Source organism: Cyclopterus lumpus, chromosome 22 (assembly GCF_009769545.1).
Source record: "Cyclopterus lumpus isolate fCycLum1 chromosome 22, fCycLum1.pri, whole genome shotgun sequence".
Lineage (NCBI taxonomy): Eukaryota > Metazoa > Chordata > Actinopteri > Perciformes > Cyclopteridae > Cyclopterus > Cyclopterus lumpus.
The window spans coordinates 3,775,777-3,788,473 of NC_046987.1; the positions used below are offsets into that span (position 1 = coordinate 3,775,777).

At 45.1% G+C, this 12,697-nt stretch overlaps 1 protein-coding gene across 1 annotated transcript in view; it reads right to left on the bottom strand.

Annotated features, from left to right (window-relative positions):
* The window catches only part of kif6 (kinesin family member 6), a 56,916-nt gene that overhangs the window by 19,603 nt on the left and 24,616 nt on the right, over positions 1–12,697 (bottom strand). Inside the window, exons 12-13 of the mRNA XM_034525126.1 lie at positions 10,765–10,909; positions 3,877–4,083 (exon numbers count right to left, since the gene is read on the bottom strand). Of these exons, the coding sequence (XP_034381017.1) occupies positions 3,877–4,083; positions 10,765–10,909 (352 nt within the window). The remainder of the gene's footprint in view (positions 1–3,876; positions 4,084–10,764; positions 10,910–12,697) is intronic.

Below are 12,697 nucleotides of genomic sequence, written 5' to 3' on the forward strand. Positions count from 1 at the left end.
CTTTCAACTTTCAACCCCAAACCAGTTCATTCTTGAATCTAAATGGGTGTTCGGGCCAAGTCCGACGAAATTCGCCGAAGGCGTTCCTGAGATATCGCGAGAACGAGACGGACGTGAGGTCGCAGTGACCTTTGACCCCTACAAATCCAACCAGTTCATTCTTGAGTCAAAGTGGAGCTTTAACAAACGGACGGACGACCCCAAAACATCATACCCCCCGCGCGTTGGCATGAGAAGCCCAATCTTCACGTTTCATTCCATGCTGGCAAAGCTGAGCGTCCAGCACAGAAGGACGCATTATGGAAAAGAGTACAGTGGATTGTACGCCATTCAATCAGCATGAATGGTTTCCATGGAAAGGTCATCATCATTACATTCACAGTTAATCTTCAGGGGACAGTAATTATCCGAGGCGGAGGGCTACGGCGCCAGAGCCCTCGGATCAAACCGACATTTAAACACGCATGGGCATGCATTGACCCGTCGAGTGTGGGGCATTTGTTTTGAATTAGGACAGTAAAAAGAACAATGATCTAATGCGCGCTTATAGTTTGGTTATGAGTCTCCGAGTGGGTCATGGATTATAGGCCCTCCAGATGTGGAGTACAAGATACACAGCACGGTGCACTGTTTAAAACAATTGTGTGTTTCTAATATTTGGCACATTCTGCGTTAGTAAGGGGATTATAATATGTAACAATGTCACGGCCTCCCGAACGTGGACACTGGAGCATTAATAACCGTTGCTTAAAGAAATCCCTGAAACCACGTCGATGAAGTGTACGCGGTGTCCTTTCTGCTCCGTCCCAATGTGCAGAGTCCTTCCTGGATAACGTCCAGCCCTCCCTGCTGGTCGGCGGCTGAAGGAGGCCGGAGTGCGTTCCGCTCGCTGCGTTGGCGGCACGCAGAGCAGAAAGACGCTTCTGATGAAGTGTGAGAAAAGTAGACCGACATTCCAGAGCGGACGTGTAACAAGCTCGCAAAGGACTTCAGGATCTGGGGTTTGTTTGGGGGGTGAAGGCGGAGCAGAAACAAAATGGACAGTGACATACAGCACCAATATTGCTGTGAAGGGGATCGGATTCAGTCATTGTTTAGTGTATGAGAGTGATGTAATCACACCAGCTTAGTTCATGACTCCCAATGCAATGTGGAAATTAGTAAAGCTGAAGAAATTGCATTTTTCTAAAGAACAGACACACTCCATTTCCAGAGTAGCACGCTCCTCTTTACAATCAGCACCAACATGAATGTTAGTAGGAGGGAAAAGAGAAGATACACAGATGAACCATTAAAAAGACGCAGTGAGTAGAATCAAATTCAATAAAAAAAAAAAAAACTATGTAAAGGAGACAAAAATAATAATGCCTCTCAATCATATATATATATATATATATATATATATATATATATATATATAGCGAGGCAAAAAAAGGTTGTTCCAAAGGGTGAATCTGGAGTTGCTTTTCACCCGCTGGACTATGAATGTTGTGTTCACAAACCAAACAATCCTCCTCATTGTGCCGTTACAGCAGCCATAGCGAATGTGAACACACTCGGGGGATTCTCCCTTTGCGGGTCAATGAGTCAGGATGTGTGTTAGTGGTATGTTGGCCTACAAAAATGCATCATTCCTGCACAACTCGTTAGGACCACTGGAGGTAAAGAAAAATAGCAACCTGAGCGTTTCCAAGATTTAAATTGTAAATTTATTGGAGAAATAAAGATCTGATATTCTCTGAGAATAAACTCACACATTTTGAAGACATTTTTTCCTCAAGCAAACACATTGCTTCACTTCCCATGTTGAATCGACCTCAGCACACCACAGATTACACATTGCGGTGCCATGAGGCGCTGAGTGCTAAATCTATTATATGTATATATAGTGGACTCTCCATCCATCCATTCTCATCAGCCTATCCGGGGCCGGGTCGGGGGGGGGGGGGGGGGGGGGCAGTGGACTCCGCAGGGTATTCCAGACGACCCCCCTACCCGGTGAACTCTAAGGACACAATTCACCACAATCTGTGATTCAACACAAGCACTTATGTGTTGTTTTCCCTCCACAGTGAAACAGTGGCAGTTGGGCCCATGCCGTTAGCGGTTCATCAATGAAAGGGTGAGATGGCAGTTTCATGGCCTGAGGGCTGCACTACCCGGGTCTGTGGACCACGACAAGGACTTAGCAGCTACCTATGTCATGATCATCTAAAAGGCATGTTTACTCAAGGTCTTCCTCAACTTCTTCTTTTTGTTTTATTCGTAGGCTATGACATGAAACAACCTGTCCCTTAATATAAGACCATGAAAATGTCATTTGAGGGCGGTATTGCTGAATTGTTGGGTGTCCTGGCCAAAGGTAACGAGAGCCAGGAGGATTCTTCACAACGACTTGTGTCTGACAGAAATGACCCGTGTCCATAAAACAGCTGGATTCTTTACCTGTGATATTGTAATGCTTGGATCCAGTACGACTCTCGACTGACTGGTATTCATATTTCCAGGTGCTCATTGTAACAATGTTAACACTAAATCTGCAGTCAATATTTTCTTTCAAGATCACACACACGACACTGCAATTACGGATGGATTACTGAGAGGCGCCAGCTCCGTATTCGACAGCATCCCATTATGAGCGGCTGAAACGCACATGGCAACTCATTTATCAGTGGGTTTCATAAACCACGGCTTCAGAGCCATCCGTCACAGTGCTCCTCGTTGTCCCATCCGTGAATGACTGATTCGCTTACCGACTCTGACTGGACCGGTTTCAAGCGCGTGTTTGTTTTCTAATGGGCTCTTCTTTCAGAGACCCTGTTTGCAATTACCTCTGTGCCGGGCTTATTACCGCACCGGGCAGCAAAAGCAAAGGAGAAAAGGATGAGGGGAGCTGTGGTTAGCACAGACGGGAGCGCAGCCTGAGCGTGATGAGTTGCTGGCTCACGCTCCCCGGCGGCTGTGACCGAGCTCGTTACGAGGGCTCAGGTTCATCATCACACTTAAGGCTCCACTTAACCGGAATCAAACAGGAAAAAGACGAGTAAATGCTGCCGCCGGCCGGGGAGCCGATCTCAGAGCCTGATTGGCTCGACTTTCGGCAACGTGCGCAATCCATTTAAACTAAGTTTGTGTCAAAAAAAACAAAAAGAAGAGGCGCTGCGGTCTGAAGCGTCGCTGCACTTTCTTTGAACACCTCAACCCTCGGAAGGCCCCGCGCCGCGGGCAAAGCTGCGTGGAGGTAAACCTAATCAACGCGGTGATGACCCTCCATTCGGGACCACAAGCACGCCGCCAGTCACCGAGACGAACTGGCTTCTGTTTAATTCGATTCCTTTCGCGAGATTTCTAAATTACAGGTTTGATATACTGTGCTGTCTGATGTCGCTCTGCTGACGCGATCACACTGGGCCTCGAGAATGACCTCGGAAGGGGAAAATCCCAAAAGCATGCAATCCCACTGATGACATTGTTTAGACAGTGAGACGATAAACTCCAGAAATCAAGGGTTCGCCACTGCCCCTCGGGCACAGAGAAAACCAGCGTGACCACAGAGCTGCCCACATTCCTATCGAGGGAGATCACCTGTCAGTGCTCCGAGCCCTCGGGGTCAGAAAGACCGACTGCCATTAAGGAAGGCCGCTAAACTGCATTCTGAATCCTAATTTTGTTTGCAGTTTTAAACACGTTGCCAATGTTGTGAATTGAAATTAGCAGCGCTACTTGATTAAGTTTCGGCTTTAAAATAAGCACGTTTGGCATATTATTTAAGGGCGTATACTAAAACATCTTTACAATTCTGAGTGTTTGTCAAATTTGCTTTGTAAAGAAGAGTGGAAAATATAAAAGAAGAGAGACTAAAGCTTCTTAAAGTACCTCTTTTCATGTACTGTATAGCTCGTCCTTCATGGTCAGCTGAGATGGTGTCCGTGCTTCCCTCCCTCGGCTGTGGCACTGCCGTCAGCCTCGGGGCCCTCGGGGCCCTCTGGGGGGCCGGGCTCTGGCCATCGGGGATGTGAGCAAGCTGAGCAGCTGCTTCCTGGGACCTTTTCTTCTCCTTCTTCAGCATCTTCACGAGGATACCTGTCGCACAGAGTCAAGGATTCTACTTGTCTTTCCTTTGGACAAAGTACTGGATGGAAACAAATAAAGGATCGTTCACTCAAGTAGCACCTCTTCCAACTGATAACTAAATAAATAAACACAGAGATCAATTTCAGGATATGAGGATGACAGTTGATGGACTGAATCGACAATATACACATACATTCTGATATCTTAAAGGCCGCTGGATTCATTGGGGGCTTTTAATGACGCCGGAGTGCTGCCATGCACCCAGCGTCTGGCCCCGTAGTCTGTATTTCAACATGTTGCTCGCCCCCTGGTGGCTGGCTGCAGTATATTTATATATATTCGCGGACGGGACGTCCTATCAGCGTCAGCGGACACGCAGATTCCGTTTCTATAACACGAATCACATCGAACAATTTGACCATGTATTTTATAATATTTATGGAGATATCGTATGTGTACAGATTGTAAAGCCCTCTGAGGCAAATTTGTAATTTGTGATATTGGGCTATACAAAATAAACTGAATTGAATTGAATTGAATTGTGGTTAGTTGTGTCCTAACCACCGTGATGCTAACGTAGCTAACAACAAGCTGTGGCCACGCTCAGCTCGTGATTGGCGTGGATCTCGATACCACGGCTCCAGGCCCCTCCCCCATCACTAATGCGCATATCCTGGCTCCAAATTACATCATAAGACGCATGATGGCAGGGCCCGTAACCAGGATATATTGGCTTCACTTTTGTACACTTTGCTCTACGGCCTGACCTCAGCAGACGTCATGATGGTATGGATCAGTGGAGAGGAGCCATGGAGGAGGCAGATACACGACCAGGATTCTACAAAGTCTTCTCCCACTGATGAGGTTGCACGCGCGTGTTTGTCTGCTTGAATCCGAGTGTAGTTGTGTCCGTACTTCTGGGTGCGAGTGTGCGACAGAGAGTACATTAGTGGTTGAATGAGGAGGCCGAGAAGGATACCCGCTTCGATCCTGTTCACATTTTGGTTGCCATGACAATAGGACCATTTACTTTAATCTCTGCCTCTGTTCCATGTCCTGGACTTTGCTTTCCAACTCGACAGCGCTATTCTGCCTCCGGCTCAGACTCAGGCTTTTCTTTTCGTTTCAAATCTGATTAACAACTTGACGCCTGCTTCATGACATGCAGAGCTGGAGTCCACTGTCGGTGAGAAGGGAGACGACGGTGCCCGCAGAGGCAATTTTATTTAGCAATCAGAAGGAGGGAATTGTGTGAACTAGAAATGCATTTTAAGGGGGGGGGGACGTTGCCAAGATTGCTTTTAAAATGTCAACAGAAAGCAAGAAATAAAAGCTTGTCAAAAAAAAGCTTAACTTATACTAAAAGAAGTATTCCTTTACATTACCTACATGACTAAAACATTACAGTCTCATAAAATATGCATTCAGCTCCCTGCGTGCCTGTTTTTCCGCTATAAATGGGAGCGTGCTCGATGGCCTAATCACAACCCATAATTTAGAGACAACACATTAGTCCGTTCTTCTATCATGAGATTAGCAGACATCTACTTGTGGCCGGGCCGAAACCGTGGTGGTCAGCAGATACTTTGGGAAGTTCAAAGAAGAAAAAAACAGAAAGAGTCAGAATGTCATTATTTTGGATGATGAATGGACATAGTTTTGAAGGGGCTGGAGACGTTAATTCATACTCCTGTCAGCCAATACAAAGGGGATGTCAGGGGGAACAATAACATGAAGGAACCAAGTCTCCAATTGCAGTTTCCAATGAAATGAAGCATGCAGTCCTCTATAAACTGCCAAGATCTAAACCCTGACACGGTTCCAAATGATCTACAGAGGCCAAGTTTTACAGAAATATATGGACATTTCTGTGGGTCCTATGTCATTGTTTCTTACAAGTCATTACTTCAGACTGTTGTTCACCAGGTTTTCCCATTATTGAGATCTCTGGCGTCTGATGTCTTCATCTATGCTGAACACCAGCGTGGACCTCTAGTATGGGATGAACATTTATTTTAGGGGTTGCACATTGGATCTCTGGGCGGCTTCGCATGCCACGCACTAGAAATGTGGTCGGACTCCGCTCACGATGTGCATTCCATCGCTCCTTCTCATCTTCCCTGTCGCTCTCTATTATGCCGTCCTATAAAGAGACATCCCAGGGAATAGAGAAAATGTCTTTAAAATGACCGCAGCTACAAAAAGGTGCAGAGCCAAATCTCGCTTGGTGCCACAAATTGCTCCGATTTCATCAGAAAATCTTTTAAGATGCTCGATCACGATTGCTGTATTGAAGCAATTATATATTTCTTTGCACTTTTTAAAGATCCACAATACACTTTGAAGCTTTAAATAATCATTGCACCCAATTCTTAACCTATGATGCAGTGTCAGTGTCCCCTCGTTGTGTCTTTTCAAAATAAACTTCCCACGTAAGTTTACTTCATTATTAGAAACAAAAGTACCAGGATTAACTACTTAATTGGGTTGAAGAAAAGGTTGTGGCTTGGGTTAAAATGAGTATGTTTGTCGCGTACCTCGGTGAAATAAGTTTATTTTATTTTATTTTACACGGGACACAAACAGCTGTCTCCTGGGTGAAAGTCCTGTGTGTTTGTTGGACCCGTCCAACCTCTCTCTGAGCTGACCTGTAACCAGTGACCTCTGGTGAGCATGGTGAACACAGAACATGGGAAATGTTACTGGAATAGGTGAGCGAACGCATTTAAATCTGGACTGAAAGAAAACCGAGGGAGGAGCGGTCGATGGAGCTCAAATAAACTGCTTTTGTAAAGCCTTCAAATGCGTACGCGCAACATCGCGTCCAAGACAAATCACCATGATTGCTGTAATATAAAACAGATCACAGTTCCCGTGTCAGTTACTAATACACTGTGCAGTACACAGAGATTAAAAAAAAGAACCCACTAGACTGAAGCCAGTTGTCCAAACGACACCAAAGACTTGCCAATGCTGATTTAAACTCCTGCGTCAACAGAGCACTGAGTGGTGAGTAGCTTTACAACTAAAGCAGTATCCTGTTCTATTCGGCCCTACCCTGCTTCAAATCTTTCAAACACAAGCTCATGTAGCTATAATCAGTGTAATCCAGGACCGGGGAAACATTTACAGTCTGCATAAGGACTGATTGAGGGCATTTCATTCAATCAGCACTCATTTGCATATGTGCTAAACCAGGTGGCAGCTGGCACTCTTTGCTGCATCTCTGTTTGACAACTTTAAATTCTGTTTGCACGATTAAATGACACCAAGTAATGATGAATACATACACACACCAAACACTAAAGAGCAATTAAAAGCTATTATCCCTGCTATCTCTATTGTCTTCCCAGATTTATTTCTTTTGGCACTAATAATGCAGAAAACGTCAAACTGCTGGTGGCACTGGATTTAAAGTCGGGGGAACACGAAGTCATGAGGATGCATTGTCTGGGAGAAAATGTCTGTGCCAATCCCTCAAGCGGACGTCCACATATTTCACTGGCTGACCAACTACCTACTTGTGTGGCTAAAAATAAGGAGCCAAACATCTCCAGCCCAGTTCATAAACTACTGCAGCTATGAGACCCAGAGGCAGTTTATTTGCATGCTTAGTCTTTGAACAATAAATTGAACCATATTAGTTCTGATTCAGTGGAATTTGGAGCAGTAGTGTCTGGATGAAAGAAATCATACCGAACAATAGCTAGAGCTGTTACAACAATCCAGGAAAAACCTGTGCCAAAGCAGTAAACACAGTGTGAGATTACTTCTGTACCTTATTAATGTTGCCATTATGATTTAGTATTAGCCAAACCCCTATTGAATACATGTGAGCCAAGGGAGAATAATCTGAGAGTTGTGAGTATTACCATTCATCATTTACTTGAAAACATTGTCAGTGCCAGAAGACAATATTTAGACCAGTGGACTGAAGAGACCAAGAGTTCAGAGTTCGCTGCGAAATATCAACCTGTTTAATGAATCTAACTATTAAACTAATCACATTATTTTGACAAACATTTTAAATAAGGATATCTCGTGAATTGGATGCCGTTGGGTGACAGACTCTTAAAGGAGCAGTGTGTAGGATTTAGTGGTAGCTAGTAAGCTCACCCGTCCCTTTCCAAGTGTGTTGGAGAATGTTGGCGGCCTTCAGGTAACCTCAAAACCTGATTGGCCCTCTCCAGAGCCAGTGTTTGTGTGCCCATTCTTTGCTGTTGTAGAAACATGGCTGACTCCCTGTAGAGGACCCACTCCCTATTTTTTCAGTGGATCATACACACGACTAGTCCTTTAAATGGCAAGTCCATCTTTGCTCTTTTCTAGGGTTTTCAAACGGAAAAGATCCCTCTGCGGTGACTTAGGTCGCCACAGTAAGCTAATCAATAAGTACCGTGTTCATACTGCTGTGTTCTGCAAGTCCGATGGCTATGAAGAGAGCATACGGCTTCGGCTCTCATCGGAAAGGAAAAGTGTCTGTAGACGGGAATATATTGAGAATATTTTCACCGCTTTAGCTTTTGCCATCAAACAGCCCTTTCTGAGTAATATCCCTGTAATATAAAAGCCACCGGACTCCTTTGACAAAACAATCCTTTACCTCACAGAACACGGGAGTTCCTGGTCTTCCTAGTTTTACTGTGCGACTGTCAGATCCAAGTTCACGTGGCGCCCACATCAGCACTTTGCTCAGCTTCCCCACCAGTACTCCTGTCGGCTTCTCCAAACTGGGAGCGTACCGACTGCCCTCTGAGTTACTGCAGGTAATGCACCGACTACAAGGACGTATTCATACAGTTCATGCAGCAGCGGCATCATGCGGAAAAGTATCCAGAAAGGCTTTTAAAAAAAAGAAAAAAGAAGGTGAATGTGTAGATAGGATCCGAGATCTCGGATACAAGCGGCCGAAATGAGCTTCCTCCGTAGGGTGGCCGGGCTCAGCCTTAGAGATAGGGTAAGGAGCTCGGACATCAGGGGGGAGCTTGGAGTCGAGTCGCTGCTCCTTCGTGTCGAAAGGAGTCAGCTGAGGTGGTTCGGGCATCTAGTCAGGATGCCTCCTGGACGCCTCCCATTAGAGGTTTTCCGGGCACGTCCAACTGGTAGGAGGCCCCGGGGAAGACCGAGGACACGCTGGAGGGATTATATCTCCCGGCTGGCCTTGGAACGCCTCGGGATCCCCCAGAATGAGCTGGAAAGTGTTGCGGGTGAGAGGGAAGCCTGGGTCGGCCTGCTGAACCTGCTGCCACCGCGACCCGACCCCGGATAAGCGGCTGATAATGGATTGATGGATGTGTAGACAGGTGTAGTTTCAAGACACACTTCACTCGACTGTACAACAACATTTTAACACAGCGACAGAAAAATGTGGGAAATTCGGAGCGCTACCTGGAACTTTCACGTGCAAATGCAACGTTGCTCTCTAAAGTCTGCAGTGTTTGTTGGCTCTCCCCGTTGCTCTGTCATCATGTTGGCGGTGGGTGTGTCATAACTCTAGCAGAGTGGACTAAGCGCTACCAGGTGCCCCACTCCATGCAGAGTCTACCGTGCATGGAAACACGCAGGGCCAGCGGGTGGAGAGACAACCTTTTTGTTTTACAGGGAAATTGGCATAATTAACCCTGCGAGGACTCAGCCTCATTCTGGGAAGAAGGAGCCTTTAGCAACAGGAACCACTTGGCTCCCAGGAACGGTTTTAACAGAGCGGGGGCATGGAAAGCATGGTGATTAGCTAGCGGATGCAAGCTGAAGTTGTAGAAATGGTCTGACTCTAGTTAGTTATGAGGGTCGGTCCACCCAGACTATAGTGTTACTTGCTGCAGACAGACCCCCCCTGACTGAGGGATTGACAGTTTAGGCTAGTACAGCTTTATATATATATATATAAACGTCACAAATTAAGACTCGGGAAAATATGGTCGGTGGGGCGTGTGCGTTACTGGCCCAAATATGTGCATTGAAATACACGCGGTGGCAATTACGTTTGCATCATGTCAAAACCGAAAGATTTCACATTGCACACGCCTGGTCCAAGAAATACTGCGGTGAAATATCTGCATGATGATATTCTATTTGTTTTGGAGGCCTGAGGTTTTTGTGGCAAAACAATCAAGCAGACGTCTCAATTTTCCGACTAATGCGCTGTGATCTAATGACAACCTGCAGCGAGAGGGGTTGAGGGGTGGAATAATCCCATGAAGCTATTAGAAATATCATATTCAACATGCAAATGCCATAGCTATGATTAACGGTCACCGTGATGAACTGCAGTCGGTGGATGAGGATCTATCGGAAAACGTACACGTTAAAGCAACACTCCGCATGTGTGTTTTTGGGGCCCCGGTGATGAATGCAAGGCTGCTTGTGTTTCATAAGAAGCGTTGTAATCCAACCGAGCAATAACAGAGGAAGATTTACGTAAAGGACCTTTCTGCTCACGAGGACTTGGCGGACACTCAAAGCCGACATCCCCCCCATTTTCTATCAATTTAAAATGCAAATTCCCCACGTGCACTTCCCTTTTGATACACGTGCGTTACCGTGAACTTTTCCCTTCCACGCCATCTGCTTTTACACTCTGAAGACACTTTCATAGCCTGCTGATCAATAACAGAGTTGTGTTTTTTGTCAGACAAGTTACCTACAAACCGTATTAATGGAACCGTCAGCGGCTTGGCGTCAGAAGGATACTGATCTCATTGTCCCGTTGCGTCAGCATCTCCTTCAGTCTGGTCACCTCTGCTGCAGAGCGGGGGCTCTCTCCATCTACTGCTGCCGGTGACACTCGCCCGTCACCGCGTCTCCTTCCTCCACTTTGCTCGTCCGTGATCATCATCTGTACCAAGAAACATCAGAGAAAGATTACTGACCGCCAATGGAAGTTAAGAGAATGGCTTCTTTTTTAGGGATGATATGTTGAGTGACAGATTGAGACATGGGTGCAATTGCAACAAGCAGATGCAGCCGACTATATCTGCTACGCTTGGGTTTGCTGTGGAGAAGGAAAAAAAAAACATTCAGTATACACAACCGTCTCATTCCATGAATGTGAACGAGCTAGAAAACACACGGTATCATCCCGGAAAGCTGCCATCTTCTTAGTCCTGTGATATTCCCTCAACATAAATTCAATTCGCCCTCTTTTGCCCGTCTGTGATAGGACTCCTGTGTCAATGATACACCAGGCTTGAAGACAGGTGTAACACATGTTAACGGATTGGCGTCTTCCCCACACGGAGAGAGACGCAGGAGAAGAAGGTACAGAGTGTCAGAGTGTGTGCACTGGAGGCCTCCTGAAGAAGATCTGCAGAGTGACAACAGACATACGTTGCTGAACCACGGAGTGTTGAGAGGGGAACAGCTAGCCAGAAAGAAAGAAAGGAATCAAATTCAAACCAGATCCCAAATTCCTCCAGAATCGGTGGAGTGTGACTGGGGTGATGCTCGGAGGAATGTAAACTGAACAGCAGATAGAGTTTGTGGAACATAACAAACTGAAGGAGAGATAAACAGACATTGGAGTGGGATCTGGAAGTGCTTCTGGTGGCCCGCTCCACTCCACTCCAGCGGCTGCTGCCCGACGGGCGCTGAATGCACTCCGTGACACATCGGACCTTCTCCCAAACAAAGCAGAACAACAGAGTTTATGCTTTCTGACAATATTTGGCGAACAACATGCGAGTGCAAACGTCTTCAGTGTCAGTGGATTGGGTATCAAGCCAAGACCAGCAAAATGCCCAGACTACACTTTTATAAAAGAAATATATATATATATATATATATATATATATATATATATATATCTTTACAATATGAGATTAATTAAAACAAATCATGCAAGCTGGTTTCTTCCCATATAACCATTAAAACAATTTATTTACAATTTATTTTGTCCCAACCCTGTGTGTTGTATAATGATGTGTAGATGGAAATATGTTTAATGACCCATGTATTACATGAGCGTATACTTTCAGCAACTATGAGTGCTTTCATTATCAAACTAGTCAATGAATTAGTCTTTTTGCTTTAACATTGTTATTATTAAGTAAATGTTGATTGCACAATGTAATGGCTACAGAATAATAACTTTGGTTCCCTAGAAGCCTCACTTTCATTCTGCACGATCTCCTGTGGAAATGGCTACATTTGTTTTGTCTATAACAAATCTGAAAGTATAGTTGTTGTTTTTTTTGTCCAGAAGAAAAGCCCAAAGGAGAGCTTCAAATGTTTGATTTACAATGATATAAAATTCTCATATTTTAGAATCTGGAACCAGAAAATGTCATGAGTTGATTTCACTACTTTTGAATCCTATGCAAGCGAATAAGGGTCATTAAAACTTCAAAGCGGTGTATGAAGCATGAAGTAAAAGAGTTTGTCAATGTGTGTTTTGCAGTTATATAAATATGTTGTGCACTTTGTGTGCAAGTTGTGTGCACACAGATATAATTTGCACATGTGTAAATCACGTTTTTGTAGCGGTAGAAACGTATTCCATCACGATATGTGCAGTGAGGTTTCACAAAGTCAGTTGATCTAGTGACTGACCAACAAGCCCAGATGTTTCAGCACATTTGTTTGACTATTGTGTGACAGAAATACTGCACTGACTATATATATAACG